We start from the raw sequence: 25,798 nt of genomic DNA, 5'->3' as shown, positions 1-25,798 counted from the left end.
ACACACACACACACACACACAACACTATTTAAAGGTACTTCTCTTAGAGATAGAAAAAATAATTTGTATTTCTCATTTGGTACAGCCTGCAGACTTAGCCCTACTCTTGATGATATGTTGTTGTTAAGTGCTACCGAGCTGGTTCTGCCCACATAGCAACCCTGTATAGGGTTTCTGAGGCTGTAAATCTCTGGAGTAGCAGAAAGTCTCATCTTTCTCTTGAGGAGTCGAACCACCAACCTAGTTAGCAGTTTGCTCTTGATAATATGAGGACTGTTGTTTCCTTCAGAGAGGAAGGTTACCACCTGTGTGTTCTGGTGCAAGGGTGATCGCTTTTTAGAGGCATCACTTCCTGTACAGATCAGAACCAGGACCTTTTATTTAATAAAAACAAAAACCTACTGTCAAAATTCTGACCTATCGGCCTTTTTATAATGAGATGTTTATAAAAGAAACAAGTAACACTGGGTCGTTGACTTGACCTCACAAGAGAGTTATGTTGGATTTCTTCAAGACCAAAGCACCAGGGAGCCACCTAGAGATCTTTTGTTTGAATTTTCTTACAAAAACCACTTCAGTACAGAGTCCAACCTGAGTTTTAGCTACTAGAATGATCTCTGATTCTAATCAGAACATTGGTGGTGGTGGTGATGTGCCAGGGAATCGGTTCCGACTCATAGCAACCCTGTACGGGTTTCCAAGGTTGCAAATCTTTATGGGAGCAGTAAGCCTCATCTTTCTCCCACAGAACAGCTGGTAGTTTCAAATTGCTGACTTTAAGGTTCGCAGCCCGATTCATAACCACTAAGCTACCAAGAGTCAAAGACGGGCTTCAAAACCTTTGTGGAAAAATTCCATTATCTTTTAATGCTATTTTTTCCACAAACATTTTTAAGCCCCCTGGTATATCCAGCTTCTTAAAAAAAAAAATTGAGTTTTTAGTAAAAGTTTATACAACAAGTTATATTTCTATTTGACAATTTCCCCACAAATTGTTCAGTGATATTAATTACATTTATCAAAGTGTGTCAACATTTTCTTTGTGTTCTGTTTGTTCCATTTGCAGTGTTCTAGCTTCCCAGCTCCCTTATCTTCTCCTGTTTCCTTTTGCATTAATTGATGGCCTTTTGGTCTCATATTCATGGTTTTTAAGTAGACCACTGGTTTTACAGGTAATATCCTTTATTTTGTGTGCTAGTCTGCTATTTCTCTAAAAGGTGATCTCAGAAAATAGGCTCAGTTCTAGCTTAAAGAGTGTCTCAGGGACTCTTCTGTTGTCTACTTTTCATCTGTTGACTTTTTCTTCTCCATATTTTTTCTCCCATTCTAACAAGGATAACCTATTATGAATCTGGTCAGTTTCTGCCAGTGTTGGGAGCAGGGCACTGTCTAGTGTTTCTGGTTTCAGAGTAGATGAAGTTGTGGCTCCAGTAGACTTCCTGCTTCTCTGAGTTTTTGTTTGCCTTCTGCTTCCGTCATGGTGAACAGAGATCTATAGTTGTGTCTTACATAGCTACTCCCAAGCTTTAAACATCCCAAAGGCTATTCACTTAACTAGAATGCAGATCATGATTTTTGTAAACTATGACAGTTGACTGAGTTGTCCCATGAGACTATAGTCCTAAACTTTCAAACTTAGAAAATGAATCTTGGAGGATGTTTGGTTATATCTATGGCGTATCCATATTTGTGTCTTCAGTGAATGTGTCTGCACCCATAAATTTGTATTTACACAGCTACACATAACACTCATGTAAGCAGCAATCAAGAAATCAAAGAACATATTGCATTAGACAAATCTGCTGCATAAGACCTCTTCAAAGTGCTCAGGAACAAAGAGGACTAAGGTTCACCTAACCCAAACCTTTTATGCATGTGAAAGATGGACAATGAATAGAGAGACCATAAAAGAATTGATGCATTTGAATTATGGTGTTAAAGAAGAATATTGAAAGTACCATGGACTGCCAGAAGAACAAACAAATCTGTCTTGGAAGAAGTACAGCCAGAATGCTCCTTAGAAGCCAGGATGGCAAAATTTGTTTCTTATACTTTGGACATGTCAGTAGGGACTAGTCCCTGGAGAAGGTCATCATGCTTGGTAAAGTGGAGGATCAGCGAAAAAGAGGAAGACCCCCAACGGGTTGGACTGGTTCAGTGGCAGCAGCAATGGGCTCAAGTGTGACAATTGTGAGGATGAAGCAGAACTGAGCAGCATTTCGGCCTGTTGTGTACAGGGTTGCTATGAGTCAGAATTGTCTTGATGTCACCTAACAACAGATATTTCCAAGGAGCTCTAGAAGTGCAGTGGTTAAAGCAGTTGGCTGCTAACCAAAAAAAGGTCAGTAACTTGAACCCACCAAGCATGGCAGCCAACTTCTGTAAAGATTTACAGCCTTGGAAACCATATCGGTTCACTGTGAGTTGGAATCAACTCAACAGCAACATGCATAGGTACGTCTATCTATACCTCATCAATGTACACACCTGTATTCATCCATATGGCATATGCCAATATGCCTGTCTATACCCATCTACTATGTACTCATTCTACCCACTTTTCCCACCACACACACAAAAATGTCTCTATGATCTAAAGTATATCATACGCCTCCCAGTAACAACCAATTAACATTGGTCTCCATATATATGTGTATGTGTGTATGTATATATATATATTGTTGTTGTTAAGTGCTGTCGAGTAGGTTCCAACCCACAGTGACCAGTATAAGGTGTCCGAGGAATGGCTGGTGAGCTTGAACCACTGACCTTGTAGTCCAACGCATTAACTCACAGCACCACACCAGGAGTATATATGTATAGATCTTCTTGTTTTGTAAGAAAGAGAACATACAATATTTGTTCTTATATCTTTGATTTATTTCATTTAGCATTATGCCCTACATGTCATAAAGTTTTTTGTAGACTCATCATTGTTTCTATGGTTGCATAGTATTCTGTTGTACATATGCACAATTTGCTTATCCATTCATCTGTTGATAGATACTTTGGTTGTTTCCATTTACAAGTATTTGCTATTATAAATAAAGCTACAATGAACAGAGGTGTACACATGTCTATTCATGTCATTTTTATGTCTCTTGTGGTCCTGTAGGATAAGCACTGGACTGCAAGTTCAAGTTGAACCACAAGTTCAACCCCCCCAGCCGCTCCTTGGAAGCCCTATACAGGGTAGCTATGAATTGGAACCGACTCAAAGGCACTTAACAACAAAGGAGTCCTAGTAGCGTATTGGATTACGAGCTGGGCAGCTAACCACATGATACCAGTTCAAATCTACCAGTTGCTCTTCAAGAGATGAGGCTTTCTGCTGCCATAAAGATTTACAGCCTCGAAAACTTTATACAGGGTTGCTATGAGTTGGAACCGATTTGGTGGCATACAAGCACAGCCATACCTAGGAATGGGATTGCAGAATCATAAGGTAGTTCTATTTCTAGCTTTTTGAGACAGTGCTATACTGTTTTCCATCAAGGTTTTATTATTTTACAGTCCCACTAGCATGGGTAAGATTTCCAGTGTCTCCATAACCTTGCCAACATTTGTTACCTCTTTTGTTTTGGATTAGTATCATTTTACCCTGGGTAAGATCTCATTGTAGTGTTGATTTGTATCTAGTGGCTAATGATCATGAACATCTTTTCATGTTTGTTAGCTGCTTGGATGTTCTCTATGCTAATATCCTTTGACCATTTTGTGACTGGGTTGACTTTTTGTTGTTGAGTTGTTGCAGTTTTCTACAGATTTTAGAGATTAAACACTAACAGATAAGTATTTCTGAAGATTTTCCCCTAGTCTGTAGGTTGCCTACGTACTTTATAAAATCTTTTGATGAGCCTAAGTTTTTAATTTTTATGAGAGCCAATTTATCTATTTTGTCTTCTGCTATTCAGACTATTCTTCTACTATTCTGGAATGTGGAAATCATCGGACAATCTCTTTGATATCCCATGCAAGTAAAGTTTTACTAAAGGTAATACAGAAATGGCTGCAAGCATACATTGACAGAGAACTTCCAGAGGTTCAAGCTGGATTCAGAAGAGGCCGTGGAACGAGGGATATCATTGCTGATGTATGATGGATCTTGGCTGAAAGCAGAGAATATCAGAAAGATGTTTACCTGTGCTTTATTGACTATGCAAAGACTTTCGATTGTGTGGATCATGACAAGCTATGGACAACATTGTGAAGTATGAGTATTCCGGAACACTTAATTGTGATCATGAGGAATCTGTACCTGGACCAAGAGGCAGTTGTTCGAACAGAACATGGGAACACTGAATGGTTTCAAGTTAAGAAAGGTGTGCGACAATGTTGTATTCTTTCACCATACTTATTCTACCTGTATGCTGAGCAAATAATCCGAGACACTGGGTTCTATGAAAAAAAACCCATGGCATCAGGATTGAAGGAAAACTCATTAGCAACCTGCGATATGCAGATGATACAACCTTGCTTGCTGAAAGTGAAGAGGACTTAAAACATTTACTGATGAAGATCAAAGAGCACAGCCTTCAGTATGGATTACATCTCAATGTCAAAAAAACAAAAATTCTCACCATTGGACCAATAAACAACATTCTTATCAACGGAGAAAAGACTGAAGTTGTCAAGGACTTCATTCTTCTTGGATCAACTATCAACACTCACAGAAGCAGCAGTCAAGAGATCAGACGACGTATTGCATTAGGCAAATCTGCTGCACAAGACCTTTTTTAAAGTGTTGAAGAGCAAAGATGTCAGCTTGAGGACTAAGGTGCACCTGACCCAAGCCATGGTATTTTCAATAACCTCATATGCATGCGAAAGCTGGACAGTAAATAAGGAAGACTGCAGAAGAATTGACGCATTTGAGTTATGGTGTTGGAGGAGAATATTGAAAGTGCCATGGGCTGCCAAAAGAACCAACAGATCCGTTTTGGAAGAAGTTCAGCCAGAGTGCTCCCTGGAGGCCAGGGTGGCCAAACTTCGTCTCTCATACTTAGAACATATTGTCAGGAGGGACCAGTCGCTAGAGAAGGATATCATGTTTGGTAAGGTGGAGGGTCAGAGAAAAAGAGGAAGACCCCAAACGAGATGGATTGGCCAAGTGGCAGCATCAACGGACTCAAGCGTGGTAACAATAGTGAGATTGGCCCGGGATGGGGCGTGTTTCATTCTGCTGTGGATAAGTTCGCGAAGAGTCGGTACAGACTCGATGGCACCTAACAACAACAATTAATGCATTTTTTGTTTGTCATCCTATTTTTACAAAAGGTTATGTCCTATAGTTTTCTTCCAGGGATTTTATGGTTTTAGGTTTAACATTTAGGTATTTGATCTACTTTGAGTTATTTTTTGTGTATAGTGTGAAGTATGGGTCCTGTTTCATTTCGCTGCAGGTAGATACCCAGCTTTGCCAGCACCATTTACTAGAGACGTTTTCTGCCTTGCTGAATGGACTTTGACCCCATGTCAAAAATCAGTTGTCCATAGATAGCTGGGTCTATGAAGGGGCTTCGAGAAATTCATGGAAAAATGGAATTAGAATATAATGGAAAATGTCCACAAACTTTTTGAAATCCCTAGTATGTATCTATCCTTGAACCAATACCAGTCTGTCTTAATTACAGTTGCTGCTGTTGTCAAGTTGAAACCATGTATAGGGTTTCAGAGGCTGCAAATCTTTGCAGGAGCAGAAAGTCTCATCTTTCTCCCTCTTGATTTCAGTAGCTGTCCTAGTGTGGCGCTGTGGGTTAATTTGCCATATTGCAAAGCAATTTGAACTGCAAGGTTGGCAGTTCAAGCTCACCAGCTGCTTCTTGGAAACCCTATACAGGGTCGCTATGGATCGGAACCGACTTGTCAGCACTTAACAACAACATAGTATGTTTTGACTATCCAACCTCTTTGAATTGTTTTCAATTAGGAGCTCATACTACTGTGATAGGAGCACTGGAACCATTGTGGATTAAGACCTGGGCTGTTAACCACAAGGTCAGCAGTTCAAATTTACCAGTTGCTCTGGGGAAGAAAGATGAGGCTTTCTCCTCTGATAAAGATTTGCAGCCTCAGAAACCCTATACAGCATTGCTCTGAGTCAGAACCAATTCGGTGGCACACAACCACTGCTACTAAGAAAATAACCAAAAGTAGTACATCAAGGCTCATAATCTCAAACACCTATTAGATACCAGACAATGATGCAAAGTCCTGTGAAGGAAAATAAGGAGTGATGGAATCTGTAATGAATTGGTATCTGTCGATAACTAAACAGTTGCTTTGTGAGGAAGTGAACTAAGAGTTAACAGATCTTTCAGTTTTTCAAAGTAGCTAAAAATCTGCATTAAAAAAAAATTGAAATCTGGTTTTTAAAAGTTAACTAATTCAAATGTGCAAGCCTGTTGCAAATCATCGGTAGCCAGCCAGAATTTGACTTTTTCCTATGAAGTAGTCTTCTGATCTATAAGGGCAGTAAAATGTCACTTTTAAATCATTTATGAACGCAAGTGTATAGTTTCCTAGAGAATCTGGATAGAGCTGGAAAAGTGGATAACTCCCTGAAGTAGTAAGGACTTGCCTCAACTGGAGAACTATATAAATGTGTACCCTTTGTGAGTTGTTTACGGGATACTCTTTGCTAGGTACCTGGGCAAATGTATCTTCCCTGCCATTGTCTTGAAAGCCTGCATACACAAGGAGTATGGGGCAGGGCATTACCCCCGGAGAGTAGTGGAAGTACAGTTTGTAAGAAAGTATGTCGATGGACAGTAATTTGGAAGTGTGGGGAAGAGTATTAATATTAGAAATATGGAGTATGGGCTCTCGTCAATGAATGCTGGGTGGTGATAGCCTCTCCTAGTGCGCCCCCTTTGGGCACCTTTTGCTCACCGTCGCTGTGCAGCCGTCGATTTCAGAGACCTCCATCTTAACGCACCTTTCTGCGCAGGCGCCACAGAACTTCGCTTTCCGCCGCAGAGCGGAGCCCCTCCTCTCATCTCGCCTCTTCCTGTTCCCCATGCCCCCTTCCGCCCGTGAACTCGCTCCTGACCCCGCCCATTTCAGCGAGCCAGTCCCCATTTGGTTACCTGAAGAAGAAAGCGTGCCCATTTACCTGCATTTAAAATACTGGCGCACCCCTGTGCTGGTCGCTGGAGGAGCAAAGAGGAAATACTCAGTCCCCACAAAAGCTAAGCTGAGGGGAAACAAACATATAGTATGTTGTAGCGAGGGGCTAGGGTTGGTTGGGTCGTAAAGGCTTCTAGGGGATGTCAAAGCCGATCCAGCTTCTCATCATTACAGCAAGGGGAAACGCAGCGTGCAAAGGCACAGAGGGGTGAGTTCATGCTTTGCTTTGGGGAACTGCAGGGGCAGTACTTTATTCTAACTGTAGTTGTTGTTAAGTGCCTTCAAGTCGGTTCAGACTCCTAGTGACCCTTCATAGGCTTCCCGAGGAGCAGCTGGTGGATCTGAACCATTGACCTGTGGTTCCCAGTCCAGTGCTGATCCTATAGCGCTATGTTGTTGTTGTGAAGTGCCATCGAGTCGGTTCCGACCCATAGCGACCCTGTACAGGGTTTCCAAGGGTGTAAATCTTTATGGGAGTAGAAAGCCTCATCTTTCTCCCGCGGAGCGGCTGGTAGTTTCGAACTGCTGACCTTAAGGTTCGCAGCCCGATTCGTAACCACTACACTACCTATAGCAGGATACATTATAGCTGTAGGATGATGGGAAGCTAGGTGGTGAGGCTGCAGTATTTTGGGAGGATCTCAGGTTAATCCCTACACAGTTTTTTAACTGAACAATACTAGTGTGTGAAGAGGACCACAGAAGTAACCCAGACAAGGGGAACTAAAAGCCACTATTTCCACTTGTGGTAGTTGTAATGGGAACTTGAGGTAAGACAATGGATTCGAGGCAATGTTGAGATAAAAATTATATAAGGCAACTGGTTTGGCAGAGGAGGTGGGAGAGGAAGAAGTTTTTAAAAATTGTTGAGCAACTGAATTGGAAGGATTTGTTTAGCATGCAAGTGGAAGTAAGGAACTGAGGGACATGTCCTGGTGGTGCGGTGGGTTATACCTTTGGCTGTTAACCAAGCTAGCACAAACCCACTAGGTGAAAGATGAGGCTGTCTGCCCCCGTAAAGGTTTACAGTCTGGAAACCCTTCTACTCTGTCCACTCATGGCAGTGGGTGAGGTGGTGGGTGGAGTTAATTACCTTCCCTGGGTTTTTATTTGCATCCATTTTTCTGATCCAGTGATTGAGAAGCCTCACTTTTACTTTGTTTGCTACTCAAGCACTTTTTCCTTGAACAGAGCTTGAATGAAATGACCTAATCCTCTACCCTCTGCCATGCCCTGGGGTACCGCTCTCCTCAGTAGGCCTCAGCCTTGTCCTCACAGCCAGGCTGTGGTCTGCCTTAGATTAGACCAATGATTCTATTCCAAGGGAGAGGTCATGTGGGCTCATAGTTGATGGCGTAGGTGCCATGTCTCTGTTAATTGATGATCTCAGGTAAAGGTCATGATGCTAGCCCAACAGCTGCTCTTACTGCTGGGTGCTGCTCTAGAGATAGAAAGGGAGGGGGAAGCAGCACAGGGCCCCTGACCTGATATCTACCATGATGTAGGACAGTCATTTCTGTCGTTTTCCTCACTGCAGTACATTATCACACTCCAGAGATTGCTATAATTTATTACAGACTAGCCTATAATCTCCTGTAACATGGCACATACAATAATTTAACAATAGCAAAGATGCTTGGTTTCTTGTTTCATGTAATGGCCAGTACAGCTGTGGACAATGTTGATTTCCTCAGGAAGTCCAGGAGGCTGCTTGTGGAGGAAATTCAAAGACTGTGTCACATCTCTGAGCAAGGGCCTGGGAAGTTCATACAACCCCTGACAGAGTTTTTCTCTGACCTTCCAGGGAATGTTGAGGCTCCCTCCATCCATCCTGCACAAAAAGAGCCAGATTCCAAGCTCCTTTTGTAGGGCTGTGAAGGGAACAGCAGCTGACCCAGATGAAAAGGAGAGAGTCCAAAGGTGGAGGACAGTCAAAAGGCAGAGGCCATAAGTTGAGGGGGACTCTTTCTAGACTGGTTTCCACAGTTTTTGGCTTTGTTCAGGGCCTTATCAAAGAAAGAAATACAGCCCTCTCTTCTGGCCCTTTCAGGTCCATACATGTAAGAAGAGCCTCCTACATCCTGAAGTATCACTCCTCTGCCATACAGGAGTGAGGTAGGTAGCTCCTATGCAGGTGGCTCCACTGTGTGGGTTCCAACAAATATTCTGCTGAGGTCTCTAAAGCACCATGTGAACCTACTTCTACTCATGACAGATATAATCTGGGATATGGGTTAGCACAACTCATTTCTGGAAGGCATATTGTTCAGTTTCAAAGCCTTGTTCTCACTAGAGCCACACAAAACCAGTGGACTCTGCTCAAGGGATAGTATGAATTCTATTCATGTGTTCCAGCCCTGGCCACACCCCACTGTAGACTACAGGGCTCAAGTGATAACTGTCGGCTCATCTGACTATCCACTCAGCCAAGCACAAGCTCCAGGACTTACCAACTTGTTCTTCTAGTGATTAGCACGTATGCATCTAACTGGATAAGGTAGGGTGAATGGTTAGAGATGGGGCGTGGGGTGGAGGGTTGTCTACCAAGAACAACTGACACTCTCAAGACTGTGTTCATCTCTCTATGAGAAATCTCCCTATGTGGTAACCCCACACCCAGCTCCTAGCACCACAGGCCCGTTGGTCAGGATTCATGGCCCTTTCTGTGAAACACCATACCGTCACCCAGATTTTTTACCTAAATCACCTTAACTGAAGTTGCCAGCCTCTTGACTATGAGGACCCTAAGCTGGCTACATAGCTAACTCTCATTGGCTCTGATTTGTAGAAGTGGTGCTGCCTGGTTGGCACAGGGGATTAAAGGTGGTCAGCTCCCTTCTTCTATGGAACGTGACTCCGATTTGAGCTTTACAAACTCTCGGGCCACCTCATCATTGCTTCTCTGAGACAGAATCCGAAGAATGGTCATGCCTGTTTCATCCATGTGGATCTTCCGTCCCAAGGGGCACCAGCAGGCACAGCTGCCCTTGGCTGTCACATCCCTCAGAGGCATCACAGCCAGCCCCAACACTCGATCCTCTCGGGCAAAGCAGTAATCCTTCACACATATCTGCAACTCATAGGCCTCAGGCCCCTCTTCATTTCCCAGGAGGCTGTGAGCACAGGGTGGAAGATGGCAAGGCAGAGCTGAGGGAACATTCAACTGAGTTCACTGTGGCCTGCCTTCCAGCCCACCCTTCCTTCACCTCTAAGGGATCATCCTCCAGGTTACAACCACCCAAGTCCTGCAGCTCCTTCACCCCATAACTTACAAGTGAAATGTCTCATTGTACTTGGGGGTCCAGTTGTTGCTTTTGGACTTCGTTGTGAACTTCCTCTTCTTATCACTTTGGTGTGGGCCAACCATGGTCACTTCTACAAAGGGCCGGAACATACCCGCTGTCTGCCACTTAAGGTTATTAGCAGCTACCACTGCCAAAGAAAGGAAACCTGTAAGGGACCCCACCAGATCTTCCCTGAGCCCCAGGCAGCATTCTGTTTGGAGGAAGGCTGAACTGGAAGGCTGGGATTCAGAGTCTCTGCCTTGACTACTGAGAATGGCCACTGGACAAAGAAACATCAGAGACCTTTCCTTTTCTTTCCCACCCTGCACTGCAAGAAGCAGTGGCTCATAGTAACTACAGGGAAGTTGGCAATGGGAGTGGAAAAGAATGAGTTCTGTAACAAACTTAGGTGACACCCTCTTAGGCAGAACTTCTTACAAAATTAAAGCCGGACTCTCCACACCACTCACCTTTCACTGTAACCTTGTGCTCCCCAGTACCAGGGTGTGTAAACAAGTCCACCTGAATGGAGACTTCTCCCACAGGATCATCCACACCAGATCCTGAGGGACAAAAGGACTGATGATTCCCCCACTAGAAATTCCAGGTCTAATTATTCCAGGTAAAACTGAGGGGCTAAGAGGCTACCACCCTACAGCCTGAAGCAAGAACCAATGTGACCCACAGTAACCACAGGGAAGCAGGCAATTGGAGAAGGGAAAAAAATGGGAAGATAGAATGAGGTTATGTCTTATAATAAAGTTAGGCTGATAACCTTTTAGGCAGAACTTCTTACAAAAATAACCCAAGAATCTCTCAGGATCTCCATATCGCTCATCTTCTTGGCTAAAGACTTTTTCATTGAAAGATGCTGGGAAGGCAGTGCAGTCATGCTGTAGTTGTGTCTGGGAACTATGTCCGCCCTATGGTGTGTTTAGTGGAACAGTGTGGTTCTTTTCTAGCTGAAAGCACCCTTTTGCCTGCCTCCAGGATTTCTAGAAGACCTGTGTGGAAGGCTGCTCTGCTCAGAAAGTACTTTGTCCTATTCAAACCTGGACACCTCCACAGAATAACTGCCCAACTCCAATTTCTGAGAGGAGCCAATATGCAGGCAACTTTGAGCAGAGACCCCACTCTATTTTGGGAAAACACCATTACTCTGCATACCATGTAAAACTTCTTTGGGCAGGAGCAGATGATTCTGAGGCAGAACAATTGTTAGATCCCTTTCCTGGGCGCTAAGAAAACATCTCTCATCTCTAAAAGTTGGGATAGAGCTTCTGAACTTTGACACCGGGTTCCCTGCCCCACCCTCCAACATAGAGATTATTCTAGTTCCCAGGAGTCAGTGTGAGTCCATGTTAGAGTCATAGTTACACAGTATATAACATACCCTTTTCTGGTCGAATGTCCTCATTAGCAGTAAACCTAATACCTTTCCCATCATGTACTGAATGAGCACAGGCCAAGTCAAGAGGTAGTAGCAGCAGCAGAACAAAGAAAGAAGAATCAGTTAGAAGTCTAAGGAGTTAACAGCCATTCAGAGCAGCTCTACATACTAAACATATTCTGAGGAGCTCAGAGATAGGTGTGGGGTAGAGAGAGGAATCAAAGAGCTGAGTCAGTGCCTGATGCTGCAAATTAAACGTAGAGATCAGCCAGATCATGGGCAGAAGAAAAGACCAAGGATGTTTCAGACCAGTGAGGCAGATTGACTTTGCAGTCTAGGAGCAGAGGTCCCTAGGACCACCAAGAGAGAAGAGCGGAGAGCGGGACCCTACCCAGAGAAGCAGTGATGCCAGAGATGGAGGCAGAAAAGGTGACGGGGAGAGATGGAGAGGCTAGAGACTTTAGACCCAGAGAGGGAGACGGGCTGTGTGCTGATGACTGGGGGGCAGGCTTGCAGGATATACCCTTTGGTTGGTTGATGATGCATGGAGGGGATTGTAACCATGGCAATGAAACGATATACCATAGGATGAATGTAAAGCTTATGTTCTCCCATGTAAACTATCACATAATTCACAATAAAACATTTAAAAAGAAAAAGAAAAGCACACATACACATTCTCTTTGCATCCACAATTCTTACTTGAAAGTACCCACCCCTGCCCTTATCACTTATATACCCAGTCTAATTCATCTTTATATCTAGCTTAAAGCTCAGCCTTTCTAAAAAGCTTTTCTGGATTAACCCAGAGGTCCATGAATAGGCTTTTGAATGGACTTGGTGGTGGTGGTGTGCCAGTGCTCTACAGTGCCTCAGGAACTACATCCTCCCTCCAGTTACTCCCACAGTTTGCCTCAGTCACTCCTGACACTCTAGAGTCTTTTGTTCTCTCTCTACAGCTTCCAGCCAAAGGTTCCAAAGGTGTAAACCACGATTGTCCCAACCACCCAATACTTCATCGCAGACTTTTCTCCTCATGCATACCAACAGAGTCTACTCTTTGAGCTCAATAAACATGTACTGTCCAGATGAGGTCTGGGAGAAAAGTCTCGGGTACAATTCCCAGGCATCTGTGATTCTTCTGTCTGTGTAGGTATGTGGTGGGGTCCAGTATCAGTATGGTATAGGGACTAAGCATTAGGCTCTCTCAAGAAACTGGATCTGTTTGAATAAGTAATTGGAGTCACCCTAGGGACTAGAGGACACAAAATCCCTCGGTGTAGAGAAGTGTCAGGGAGGGGAGCTGGGGCCCAAAGCCCTTGGGGCTTACCCTGGGCTGTCTGGGAACGCACAAAAGTCTTGATGAGTGTGTCTGTGGTCTGTGTGTACAGAGACAGGGCATAGCGTAGCGACTGTAGATCTGGGCTCTTTTCCAAGAAGGTTTTCTTCAGTCCATTGCCTCCTGCGTGGAAGTATTGCTGAAAGATAAAAGAGCATGTGCTCATTCCTTTACAGACATGGCAGCTCTCCAACACTGTCCTCAGAGAAATCACGTTTCAGCAGAGGCTCAATGAAGTGTGGAAGAAGCTGGGAGAGAACAGTGAAGGCACAAAGCCCTTTTAAAACAGTTAAGATCAGGAATACCATCAGAAAGCCAAAGTCATAGTCTCGGGGTGAACTATGCATCCTCACTCTGGCATAGAGTGAATGAAATGAAGACAAGTACTGCACAATAAAGTGTCACACAAGACTGTATTATTTGGCTGTTTAGTGGTAGAGGCTATGGAGCTGCTCAGCAAGAGTTTCTGGCAGTGACGTTTGAAGAACGGTTAGGGCAGGCAAAGATATGGGATAGAAGCCATTCAGGCAGGGAAATTAGCCAGGAGTGCTCTTTTGCTCCTCTGAACCCTAAGAAAACTTGGTACCTATGCTGTATCTCTCCCAAGTGCCTTGAATCACAGTTCAGATGTATCTGCCTCACTACTTTCTTACCTAATTATAAGTGTCCTAAGGTTAGGATTTTTTCTGAATTTTTTTTTTAATCTGAATTTTTCTGTATCCTTCGTAGTAAACTGTGCCTGGTGTCTTAAGTTCCACAACTGAGTGATTGAATGAAAGGGTGGTAAAGGAAAATCCTTTGAAACACCAAAAGATTTATACTTCAGTGGGAGAAAAGAAAGTCAACCAGATCTGGGGTATTAAGATTTGGAAGATTAATTCCCAGTGGGAAACACTTAGGAACAGCAATGAGAAACTACCTGAACTGAATTGTCCTCAGGACCTAGGAAAAAGTGCCTTGGGTCCATGGTGAGTCATTTGAAATCACTAGAGGTGCTTTTTGGCTGCTCTCAAGCCGGTCTTAGAGGAAAGTTGAAGGAAGCAGTATGGATATAGCAGAGAAAGTAATAAATCACAAAAACCACTCTTGTTGGAGTGGCAAGAGACTAGAGGACACCTAGTCTGGGAGAGCAGCATGCCAGCTCCTAGTGGCTATGGTATAAGATTATCTGGAAGAGTCGGGGAGGTCTCTACCTTGATGGTGTCCAGAGCAAGGTCAAGAACAGCACACTGCTTGGGAGTGAGACTCCGTGTTTCCTCTCGCACCATGTGGTCCTGGAACACCAGAGAATGTAGCAGTCTAAGGATAGCTTGGGAATGTCATGAAAGCCTTGTCCCTACAGCTATATGCTCCTCTCCTTTTCAGTTTTCAAAGCTCAGATTTCCCTCCCCATGGTCTCCGAGGAACCATGCCTGTCAGGAGGACCCCATGCACAGAGTACCTTGAGTTTGGAAAGCTGGCTCAGCTCCTTGGCAGCAGTGAAGATCAGCGGAGTACCCTAGGGAGAAATGGGATCAGACAAAGGCAGAACACGCCAACTTGATCAGGAAGCAGGAAGTGGAGAGCAGTGTCCTTACCGTCTGATCAGTGAGTGGGGGTAAAACAATCATTCTTTCCATTGTGTTCATTACGACGCGCCAGAGTTCCTTCAGTACACGCTTCAGAACTGTCTTCTCACACACAGTGGCAAAGAGTGTCAGGCTGCAAGCCCAGGCAACAGTGAGGCTAGGGCCAGAGTTTTGAAGTACCCCTCCAGGAGAAATTCCTCTGTCTGTGTCCCCGTGCCTTCTCTCCACAGAACAGTCTTAAAGGTTATACTCACTTGCCATCCAGGAAGTCCATAAGAGGCCGGAGCACACTATCTGCATCCTGAGCCACTGAGGCCCTAGCGTTGGGAGATGCATTCCCTGGGCCCCGAACCTGGCCCAGGATGTCAGCCATTTGTCGAACACACTCATCAATCCGCACCTGGAAACTACACATGCACCCGTAATGCAGCCTTCCCCTCCCCAAACATACACTGCCCCAGAGCAGCATCAGCCATCTGGCCCCACTCCAGCTTGCTCATGGTGCGGCTCCAGAAGGGAGTAGAGGGAAGATCCAAACACTGCAGCTGAATGGATGGGTGTGAGGGATGGGTTTTAGGACTAGTCATGGACCCCACATGACCTTGAAGACTGGCAGGTCCATTATATTTTGGGACCACTGACCTGTTTCCAAACACCATGCTGAGCTCATCCAGAACTGTATTCAGTTTCACCTGAAGTTCCTTCAGACTGTCTGCAGCGTCAGGGTCCAACTGTATCCACAAAAGGTGGGATTTGTTGAGCTGGTCCTCTTATAGCCTCTTCTCCCCTCCTATGTCCCCATTCTTCCTAGGGCATTTATTACGCCTATTCAAATATTCCAAGTCAATCCAGACCCCATGCCCTTGCATGCGCCTTCCTAGTTCAAGAGAGGTTAGAGTTCTGTGGCCAGGAGGTTATGAAATAAAGAGAAAATCATAGGTGCAGAGGCACCAAACCCTTAAGGCGTACCTCCTTGCCTCCCATGGCTTCGAACATTTTCTCCAGCTGGACTCTCAGTTGCTGCATGTTGTTCATCAGGATGCAGGGCTTTGGAGACAGTTGGAGCTGCTGAATCTTGGGTCTTTCCCACACAGGGACACATTAACCCAGAGTCCCTCCCCTTCTCACACTGTGCTGAAAGCCATAGGGAATTCACCACACAGATCACATAAGCCTCCCTCTGAGCATTGAGATCAGGAGTAAATCCTGGAAATTCCTGAATGAAGACTAGAAGCAAATGTTTTGGTTTTTAAGCTGGGTGGTGGGTACACAGGTGTTCATGATATTATCTTGTATAATTTTGAATGTTTTAATTTTTTTTTCACTTAAGAAAAAAAGACTAAACAAAGGGTTAGCTGAATGGAGAATAAAGTACTAAAAGGAGACTCAAGAGGACCTCCTGGTAAAGTTATTATCATTCTGTGGCATAGATCCCAAGGGACTTCAGCACAACCAGATAGACAACTAGGTAAACAGAGGAACAGATGAGCCAGGGAACAAAGCTCTGATGGGAATCAGAAGTTAGGATCATCACACCAAAGGCTTCAAATGCCCTTCCTCTAAAGGCCCCAGGGCCTGAACTTTACCAGCCTCTCCTTGGTGCAATAAGCTGGGAAGTCTTTTGATAAAATGTCTGCATACTGCATCAGCACCTTCCCAATGGTCTAAAAAGAGAAGAGAGAAGGAAAGGAGAAGAATTCCTTAGGTATTAGCGCAAGGCTCCTCCTCTCATCAGTAACAGGGAGGTGAAGGGGGAATCTCACAGTAAGAGACAAAGCTCCCTGTCAATCCCAGAACAGCTGTAAAACAGACTCATCTATCTGCCCGACACACACAATGGACACTGGAGTAAGGCTAGGCTTTACCTGAAGGCCACCTCGAAGAGAGTTTGAGCGCAGGTCTGTGAATGTGGTGCTGGTGTCAGCAAGGGGAAGGGGGAGGGAGAGTCATGATCACCTTAGCAAATCTTCTCATATAGTGAGCAAGGATGTTAAGGTCTGGGCATTCCAACTTCCGGATGATCTCAAAGCTTTGGTTGAGTTGTGTGAAGACATCCACCACAGAGCAGGAAAAGAGGGCATGCTCTGACGTCTGCTGGAACTAAGGAAGGCCACACATAGAGTCACTATCCTCAGTTGCTGTTTCCCCCAAGCTTCTAAGGCTCAAAAGGGCCATACCCGGTAGAGTCAGAGCAGTGGCCTTCAATGGCCCTCCCTAAGGGTGGAAACCAGGAATTTTTGCAGACAGCTAATTGCTAGAGTCCTGACCTGATTCCTGTGTAGTCCAAGCTCCCCACTTACACCATCTTTCTTATCTCGTTCCAGGGCCCCGCGTAGAAATTCCAGGGATACATCCTCATTCTCATTCAGCCACTGTAGTACAAACTGCTCAAACCAACTGTAGCCAAAGAAGAAGAATTGGGGGTTGAAGTTAATTGTTGGCTTATAACCTGTGCTTGACATCATCATCATATTGGGATCTTCTGAAGGTAGGACATGGCTTGACCCTTTTTCTTTTTACAATAATGCTCAGAACAGACGTGCTGTACTGAACTAAGGATACTGGCCCGTGTCCACCTACCAAGCCAAAGAGATTCTCTCCCCTTCCCTCATCAGTGCCCACATAATAACTCACGTTGGGTACTCAGGCACCTGCCCCTGGAGGGCAGGCAAATCCCGTACGTATTCATTGTGAAGCCACTTCACTTTGAAATGCAGGTTCATGTAGTCAGCACTCTTACAAAGTCGGTCTTTCTCATGCTCTAGTGATGGGGAAGAAGGCTAGGTCAGATTCTGGCAGCAGAGGCCATGGTTCCTGAGTTATCCCAAGGCAGCATATCTGGTCAGGTCATTCTGTCAGATGTCTTAGAACAGGAGTGATTCCCAACCTCCTCCTCACAACTATCTCCCCATCCTAGTACAGTGCTCAGTAACTCTCAAGAGCCTGGCCCAAATCTTCATCTATAGGCCAGATAGGCCTATAGACTTCCTGCTCTAGCTTTTGGAAGTACCAAGTGAGGTCACCGGATCCTAGTGAAGAAGAGGAGAAAGGGATAGAGTGTTAATGCTAGCTAGAGGGTAGAATGCCATGGACTGGATAAGGATTACTGTTTTCCAGGGCTTTTCTATCCAAGTGGCTGGGCGAGTTCCTCAGACTGGTTTTAAATGTAGAGATGAGTTGCACAGGGAAATGAATGGGCCGATGACAACTTGAAAGAGAGAGGAAACCAAAGTGGGTCCCAGCTGACAGAAAGAGCATCTTGAGGTAAACTGAAGGGCTCCAGAGCAGAGCTGAGACACTGAAAAAAAGGAACTCTCTGAGAAGTATGCAAATAAGAATAGTCTGATTGGAAACCATAGAAACACAGCCAGATGAAATGGCCATCATGCTGCAGAAAATTGGAGGGACACATTATGGATTTAAAAGATCATCCAGCTGAATCACCACAGCCTTCTGGAAAATCTAGGACAAAGATTCCCCACAGCCTTCACTGAGCCTAGAGCCCTGGCTACACCCACAGAATCTCTTCATGCACTGCCTTTAGTTGAAGCATCAATTTGAATAATAAAGGCTAACTGTGTACTGACATATAATGTAAATGTAAAAGCAAAGGAGGAGGTGTTAAACAAGAGAAAAGGAAAGGCTAGTGTCTTTGGGGATCCTGTTGTTCAAATTTGAGTTATTATGGATGATACTTCTCCAAGTCAAGACAAAACATCCAGTCAGGGTCAGCAGACCCTTGTATATCAGTGCAGCAAGAATGGAAGCCCAGGTTCAGCTTCAAAGGACTCCCAGTCCTAAGAATTTCATCTCCTGGCACTGCAGACAGTGCCATTTCAACCTGAAGTTACATTTGCAATCTGTTCTATGAAGCAGTGTACAAGAGAAAAAAAGAAACAAAACCCCAAAGTTCTTACAACCCAGAAAGAAGACTTTTTGTATACAAATGACAGCAGAGCACCAATGACCAACAAAAAGTGAAAAATCAGGGACATCAGAAGAATCATCTCAAGGATTGCCCTGTTGTGTCTACTCTACCCCTTGATGTGAACCTGAACTAATCCAAAAAGGTTACCACGTGGAGGGTTCCTGCCTTTCTGTTCACCAACCCACTGGAAGTATGGTCAGGCTGCCCTATCACTCCAGCACTTTCTAAATACTTTCTTCTGTAGACCCTGAAGGTATAGTGTATAGCTCTCATTTTCACTGCCGAACCTGTTCTCTGCATCCTGGCCTCAAACCCCAGTTTCTACATTAACTTTGATGGTACAAACCCCAACAGGATATACGTTGAAACACTAGTTGCACCTTCAACTATTCTAACAAATCCCAGAGAATCATGTTCCAGCAAAATTGCACGAGGCTGGTGTTGGAGGTATTGGTGATGGTGGGAATTAATCTGTCAGAAGTGGCAATCATTTATCTATAACATTCTCCAGCCCCCTGATTTCCATTGTCTTCCCCTTCATTTACTTTTCATCCTTGAAGAGTTCTTTCAATCTTGTGATTTCAACTGTTCCTTTACTGATATATCCCCCAAATCTCCCATTGGTTCTGGCAATAGCTATGTAACATGTTGAAAGAGCATCTCACTTTGCCTGGTTTTGAATTCTAGTCCTCATCTTTCATCATCTCAACATATCTAGCTCAAAGTGAACAAGAGAGTAAGACTATACTAAATTATCTTAATCTCCTGTTCAATGCTGAACATCATCTTCAAGCTTTCCTTTTTCCTGTTTACTCACATCCAATTAAATCACCAATCCCAGCTGACTTTATCTTTGAAATATTTTGGGGATCTATTAGTTTCTTTCTAGCAGCACTATAACCCACCTAGGTTTCATTATCACATCTCCAATCTGGATTACTACAGGTTAGATTACTACAGCTTTTAAACAGGTGGTTGTTGTTAAGTGCTGTGGCGTCGGTTCCGACTCATAGCGACCCTGCACGGGGTTTCCGAGGCTGTAAATCTTTACGGGAGCAGAAAGTCTCATCTTTCTCCTGCGGAACCTCTGGTAGTTTCGAATTGCTGACCTTGCGGTTCACAGCCTGATTCGTAACCACTACACTACCAGAGCTCCTTTCTAAACAGGTTATTTCCCCTCAAATCCATTCTCTAGACTGTCAGTGCCTAACAAAAAGTAGATAATAAATACCTGATGGATGAGTAGGGATTTACTGTAAAGGGACATGAGGTCATTTTCTTAGATGATAAAATATTATATATCTTAATTGGAATGGTGGTTACACAGATGTTTTTATTTGTCAAAACTCATTAGATTGTACTCTTACTCATGCTTCTATTTTTAAGCATATAAATTATACCTCAATAAATTAGATTTAAAAAAATATTTGGTGAATGATAGTGTTATGGATTAACTTGTGTCCCTCCAAAATGTGGGATAAAGCATTGGCCCACAAGCTCGATTTGAACCACAAGGCTGGCAGTTCAAACTCACCAGCCACTCCTTGGAAACCCTTTATAGGGTCTCTGTGAGTCAGACCCGGACCCAACTTGGTAACACTTACCAACAACAACAAAATGTGTTATAAATGCCAACCTCTATGCCTGTTGTTATAATCTCATTTAGGATCTTGAGTCAATTTCTTTTGATATGTAAAAGTGATTAAGCAAGCAAACAAGAAAGCTTCCTCTGGAGCTAACCCAGAAAGAAAACCATCACCTAGAGATGGCATTGGACTCCTGGTGTGGCACTATAGGATCAGCACTGGACTATGAACCACAATGTCAGCAATTCAAACCCACCAGCTGCTCCTTGGAAACCATATTCAGGGTCACTATGAGTGGAAACTGACTCCATGGCACTTAACAACAATAAGAGCTGGCATTATGAATTTGGATTTCTAGCCTTCTAAGCCGTCAGAAAATAAATACCTTGTTATTAAAGCTACCCACTTGTGGCATTTTGGTTATAGCAGCACTAGATAACTAAGACAGATTGTGTTTTCAACTTCACAGTCAGAGGTAGCATTCAGGTCCCCAGACTCTTCACTCTTTCTTGTCTCCAAATTCCAACAATCACTGGGTCCTATTGCACCTTCCTTTCAATGTCTATCAGCTGCCTCCATTTTCCACTGAGGTAAAATATTACTTAAATGTTATACATATCTCATTTACTTCATCTGTTTCACCAGCTTAGCGAAATAGATGCTGTTACCATCCCATTTTACAAATGAGAAAATGGAAGCTCAAGGAAACTGAGTAGTTCCAAGGTCACACTGGAACTGAGATCTGAAGGAGGTCAACATTGGTTCTTGTCTCTTAAAGCAGGAGTTTTCAGCTTGTCTGTGTTTGTTTTAAACAAAAGAAATCTCATGTAGAACCTCAATGTACGCCAGATAAAGGCAGAGCTAACTTTGTTGTTAATATGTGCTGTCAAGCCAGTTCCAATTCATAGCAACCCTGCATAGGGTTTCCAAGGAGTGGCATCTTATACAGCACCACACCAGGACTGAAGAGCTGACAGTCCTGGTGTGGCGCTGTGGGATTAAACACTGGATCGCAAGGTAGGTTTGAACCACAAGCTTGGCAGTTCAAACTCACCAGCTGTTCTTTGGAAATCCTATAAAGGGTTGCTATGATTTGGAACAGACTTGACGGCACTTAACAACAACAAGTATAAGGTCCAGAGTTTGGCCTGGGGTTTCCCCTTTCAGTTAGCTCCTGAAATGGCTTCATTTGAGGAAGCCTGCTCTACCTCACACTACCGGTCTTGTGGAGTTAATTAATTTTTCACAGATACTTATGTCACCAGAGTTGCAATTCTTCAGGAACTGGAAACACATGACCCATCAGCTCAATGAATGCTGCCTGGGGGAGGGGGACAGGTGACCTCCTTATCAGGTTGATTCAGTGTGGCCAGGAGGAAGCCACTGCTCTGGGACTAAATTATAGACTACATATGTCCAGCCTGTAGTTGTCTCAAATTTACACAGTTCTTCAAGATCCCTTTAAATCTCAAGATACTAATTCTAAACCTCAAGAGTTTAAGAGTCTAGTGGTGGTAGGAATGTTCTGTGGAATTGGTTCTGACTCATAGTGACCCTGTATAGGGTTTCCAAGGCTGTGAAAAAAATTTTTTTTAACTTTTTATTGTTAATTGAGTGAAGATTTACAAACAAGATAATCAGTTTTACATTCAACAAATCATACCCTTTTTTCATCTCAATGATTGAAATCCCCTCCATGCAACAACCATTGTCTCAGTTCATCCCTGTGATTACCCATGTCCATATACCCTTTCAAACTCTTATATGTTTGTAGAATATATAAATATTCCACTCTTCTTCTTATACCCATTCAGCCTGTGTCTCTGTCCAGGTACCTACACACAGAACACTTGCTGTTCCAAGGTTGTGTTTACATCACTATTTACCTTTATCCCCTTTAGTCCTTGCATACCTCCCTATGTCTTCACCTATCTGCATCACTTTTCTGCTACCCTCCCTCTTCTTGTATGTTGCCCTCCTGCTTCTTGTGTATTGCCCTCTCCGTCAACCAAGTTAACATGTGCCTACCCTCTAGCCAGTGAATTACTCTCCCTTCCCTCCTACCCTAGTAAACATCAAAGAATGTTTTATTTAGTATGAAAACCTTTTCTTGAGTTTTCATAATAGTGGTCTCATACAATCTTTGTTCTTTTCTTATTGACTAATATCACTCAAGGCTGTAAATCTTTATAGGAGCAGAAAGCCTCATGGAGTAACTGGTAGATTCAATCTGCTGACCTTGCAGTTAGCAGCCCAACTCATAACCCACTACGATACCAGAGTTGCTTTTAAGAGTTTGAGGGTTACCTATTTCTCCCTACCACTCCAGCCATCTAACAAACCTAGATTACTTTGTTCCTGGTCTCAGACTGCTTTCCCTCCTTCTAGATCTATTTTGACAGACTGAGAAGATACACCAATGTAAACAAACAAGAAGTGTGACTAAAGAGATGAGCCAGGCGAGTGCACTTGAAAAGATGTGATATATCTGCGAGTGTGGACCAGGGTAAGACGTGAATAAAAAAATAAACTTAATAAATGAGATAAACAGTAATGTGTCTGTGGTCTTGCTCTACCAAAGAGGTGAGAGAAGGAGTATCTTTCTGGCTCTACCATACCAATCCAAAGCAGCTTTTAAGGAACCCAAAACCAAGCAGTCCCCAATGTGAAAAAAAAATAACTATGTATTTAAGGTTCCTTGATTCTTTAGAACCGTAAAGAAGTTCTGCCAGACCATTCACCTGGGAGACCACATGAGAGCACTCAGCATGGGAGTGGATCATCTGGATTTGTACAGTCTTGAGCTGTGACACTCACTCTAAAGTTGGAAGGAGGGACCTACGACCACACAGACATTTGTGTTATTCTTCGGCTGATGTGTTTCCCATTCAAAGCCACCTGAGGCCTACTATCTACCATGCCTAGAAGCCCTCCAGTTTCTCACTGTACTGTTCACCCAAAACTTGGAGAAGAAAGGGACAGGGAATGAGGTGTTTGGGTTAGGGGCCCAGCAGCCCACTGGCTTGAACAGACCCTTACCCTCCAGTGCATATTTCATGTCTTGAGCAAACAGGTACCACATCACTTCTGCGCTGACTTTTCCCACATTCAGTTCCTGAGGAAACCTAGATGATAGAAGAAGCCATAGTCAGAGAACAAGGCAAGAACCAATTGATTCCAAGGGTAACATGAGGTCACACTAAAGACAGGAGAAGCCTAGAAAACAAGGCTATGCTCAATCTGAAGAAAAAGGCTCAGGGATAGTGGCAGGACAAGGGAAAGGGCAGAGGATCCCTTCAAACAAGTTGGGCCCAGGGGAGAGGATGCCTAGAAAGCATGGAATTAAGACCCAGGGTAGAAGGGTTGAAGCTAGAAGGAAGACTCAGGCTAAATAGTTACAGGAGAAAGGGCAAAAGGGTGAACTATAAGAAGACCCACTTCCTTCACAGTGGACAGACACATACACACATGGTCTCTGGGTCCCCTGGGGCACCTATGGTAGCCCCAGGTCCAGAGGCCTCTCACTCCAGGGAGGGTGGCTCAGGCTGGGCAGGGCCCCCCATTATGTTTCACACCTGTCTCCAGAAACAGTTACCCATACAGTTACAAGGGACAGAGGGACAGACGAACGGACAGGAGGAAGATGTAGCACTGCAAACATATAGAGATAGGAAAGAAAGAGACTGTTAGACACATGGACAGAACAACCATCAACCAGACTGGCCAACGTGGGATGCTACTCACTGGTTGAGAACAGGTGTGTAGGAATTCTTGTCTTCCTCTATGATTGACACAATAAGTGTGATGAGCTTGGGCCAGAAATCCAAGTTCCGAATACTGGGCCCTTGTTCCTCGGGAGGTAGCTCCTGCTTCTTGTTCCAGAGGAGACAGTGATAAAGAGTTTAGGGTCAGAGTAGAATGTGGAGCATGTCTTCAATCTTGCTCTTTCTTTCCCCCTCTCCACACTCCTTTCTCTCCTAGAACGTAGCTTCCACAAGACTTCCTCGGTTCTATCAAATGGGTGACTATTAGGAGGTCCCTTGTACACAAAGAATCTATCCCTGAGAACTTCTCTCCCCAACTCTAGGGCACTGATCTGCTAATTCAGTCAGGAGGCATAAAGGTATATCTATCCCTTGTTCTTTTAGTTGCTATGGGTATAGTGACTCTGTCTGGAGTGAGCAGCCTTTCTAGGCAGTTGTTAGATACTGTCAAGTAGGTTCTGAGTCAGAGAACCCTAAGTACAACAGAACAAATCACTGTCTGGTCCTGTACCAGCTTCACAATTGTTATGTTTGAGCCCACTATTGTAGTCAATATATCAGTCCATCTCATTGAGGGTCTATTTTTCACTGTCTACTTTACCAGGACCACTTGTGAAGTGCCATCGTCAGTTCCAACCCATAGAGACCCTGTATAGGGTGTCCGAGGAGCAGCTGGTGAGCTTGAACCACTGACTGGCCTTGCAGTTCAAACAGCTTTGTAGTCTGGCGCATTAACCCACAGTGCCATACCAGGACTCCATGTGACCCCTAATGGCAGTGGTCCTCTTTTAGTGATGCCCCTCCTTTGACTGCCCCGCTCTAGGTCTGTGCAGTGCATACACATCTCAGCTTTGAGATGGTCTTTCCAATTTTGCAGGAGACACTGAACAGAGCTAGTATTCAGACTGGCATACCTTTAGCAGGGTGGGACTTCCCTTGAGCCCTAAATGTAATTAAAGGGAAACTCTACGTTTAAGAAGTTGTTTGTCTAGTTTAATAAGAAAAGGTTTTGGTAGAGAAAAAGCAAGGGACTACCATGGTAGCTCTGAGGAATGGAGCAGCAACTCCTTGTTCTACAAGTGGACAAGTAGAGGTCACAGAAAGGCTGGAATGGGCATTAACTCCCACTGGGACAGAGCAAAAAGAGAAAGGCAAAAGTGGAGCTCCCCAGTAGGGCAGAGATAGGTCTCTTATGTGAGATACCGTATTTCATCAAAAGGCACCACAGCTGAGCATATGTTACCAGGAAGTTACTAGAAAGTAGGGCAGAATCCACATCCTGTTGACTTTTTAAATATCACTAAAATGCATCTCTTCCCTTTACTTTTTCTACCATTATCATTCAAAATGCCCCTAAGTAGTATTTGACAGTCATTGCACTCCACCTTTCCTGCAAATGTCAACTATCTTTCTACAGGAAAACTCTCAATGTTATTCCTAGGCTTCAAGTCCTTCAGCAGCTTTCCATAAAGTTCAAACACCTTAGCTTAACACAGAGGTCCCTCATTATATGACCCATCTTTCAGCCTCTTAACACACTAACGTATCCTTTGTACCACCCCCATCCTGCCAACCACCACCATTTATTACTTATTATATGAGGAGGAAAGAGCTGAACAGAAAATTTCAAAGGTCAGCTCAAGAAGACAAAGTCAAACATTACAACAAAATGTACAAAGATCTGGAGTCAGAAAACCAAAAAGGAAGAACTCGCTCAGCATTTCTCAAGCTGGGGAACAGAAGAAAAAATTCAAGGCTCGACTTTCGTTATTGAAGGATTTTCTGGGCAAATTATTGAATGATGCAGAAAG

At 44.0% G+C, this 25,798-nt stretch overlaps 2 protein-coding genes across 3 annotated transcripts in view; both read right to left on the bottom strand.

Annotated features, from left to right (window-relative positions):
• Positions 1-6,998, bottom strand: part of LOC102814823 (probable phospholipid-transporting ATPase FetA-like) — a 154,219-nt gene extending 147,221 nt beyond the window's left edge. Inside the window, exon 1 of the mRNA XM_006863170.1 lies at positions 6,938-6,998. Within this exon, the coding sequence (XP_006863232.1) occupies positions 6,938-6,998 (61 nt within the window). The remainder of the gene's footprint in view (positions 1-6,937) is intronic.
• Positions 6,999-8,691: 1,693 nt separating this feature from the next.
• The window catches only part of UNC13B (unc-13 homolog B (C. elegans)), a 224,666-nt gene continuing 207,559 nt past the window's right edge, over positions 8,692-25,798 (bottom strand). The window contains exons 24-40 of one of the 2 annotated variants that reach the window (XM_006863074.1): positions 23,968-24,095; positions 23,263-23,348; positions 17,344-17,470; positions 17,010-17,106; positions 16,666-16,809; positions 16,296-16,373; positions 15,679-15,756; positions 15,352-15,440; positions 14,964-15,116; positions 14,719-14,842; positions 14,583-14,639; positions 14,335-14,415; positions 13,133-13,280; positions 11,806-11,862; positions 10,883-10,975; positions 10,401-10,560; positions 9,934-10,241 (exon numbers count right to left, since the gene is read on the bottom strand). In XM_006863074.1, coding sequence (XP_006863136.1) covers positions 9,956-10,241; positions 10,401-10,560; positions 10,883-10,975; positions 11,806-11,862; positions 13,133-13,280; positions 14,335-14,415; positions 14,583-14,639; positions 14,719-14,842; positions 14,964-15,116; positions 15,352-15,440; positions 15,679-15,756; positions 16,296-16,373; positions 16,666-16,809; positions 17,010-17,106; positions 17,344-17,470; positions 23,263-23,348; positions 23,968-24,095 — 1,986 coding nt within the window. In that variant the 3' untranslated portion in view covers positions 9,934-9,955. Of the gene's footprint in view, positions 10,242-10,400; positions 10,561-10,882; positions 10,976-11,805; positions 11,863-13,132; positions 13,281-14,334; positions 14,416-14,582; positions 14,640-14,718; positions 14,843-14,963; positions 15,117-15,351; positions 15,441-15,678; positions 15,757-16,295; positions 16,374-16,665; positions 16,810-17,009; positions 17,107-17,343; positions 17,471-23,262; positions 23,349-23,967; positions 24,096-25,798 lie in introns of both variants that reach the window. The other variant, XM_006863075.1, reaches the window with a different exon arrangement.

Source organism: Chrysochloris asiatica, unplaced genomic scaffold, assembly GCF_000296735.1.
Source record: "Chrysochloris asiatica unplaced genomic scaffold, ChrAsi1.0 scaffold00053, whole genome shotgun sequence".
Classification (NCBI taxonomy): Eukaryota; Metazoa; Chordata; class Mammalia; order Afrosoricida; family Chrysochloridae; genus Chrysochloris; species Chrysochloris asiatica.
This window is presented reverse-complemented; position numbering and strand designations above follow the sequence as displayed.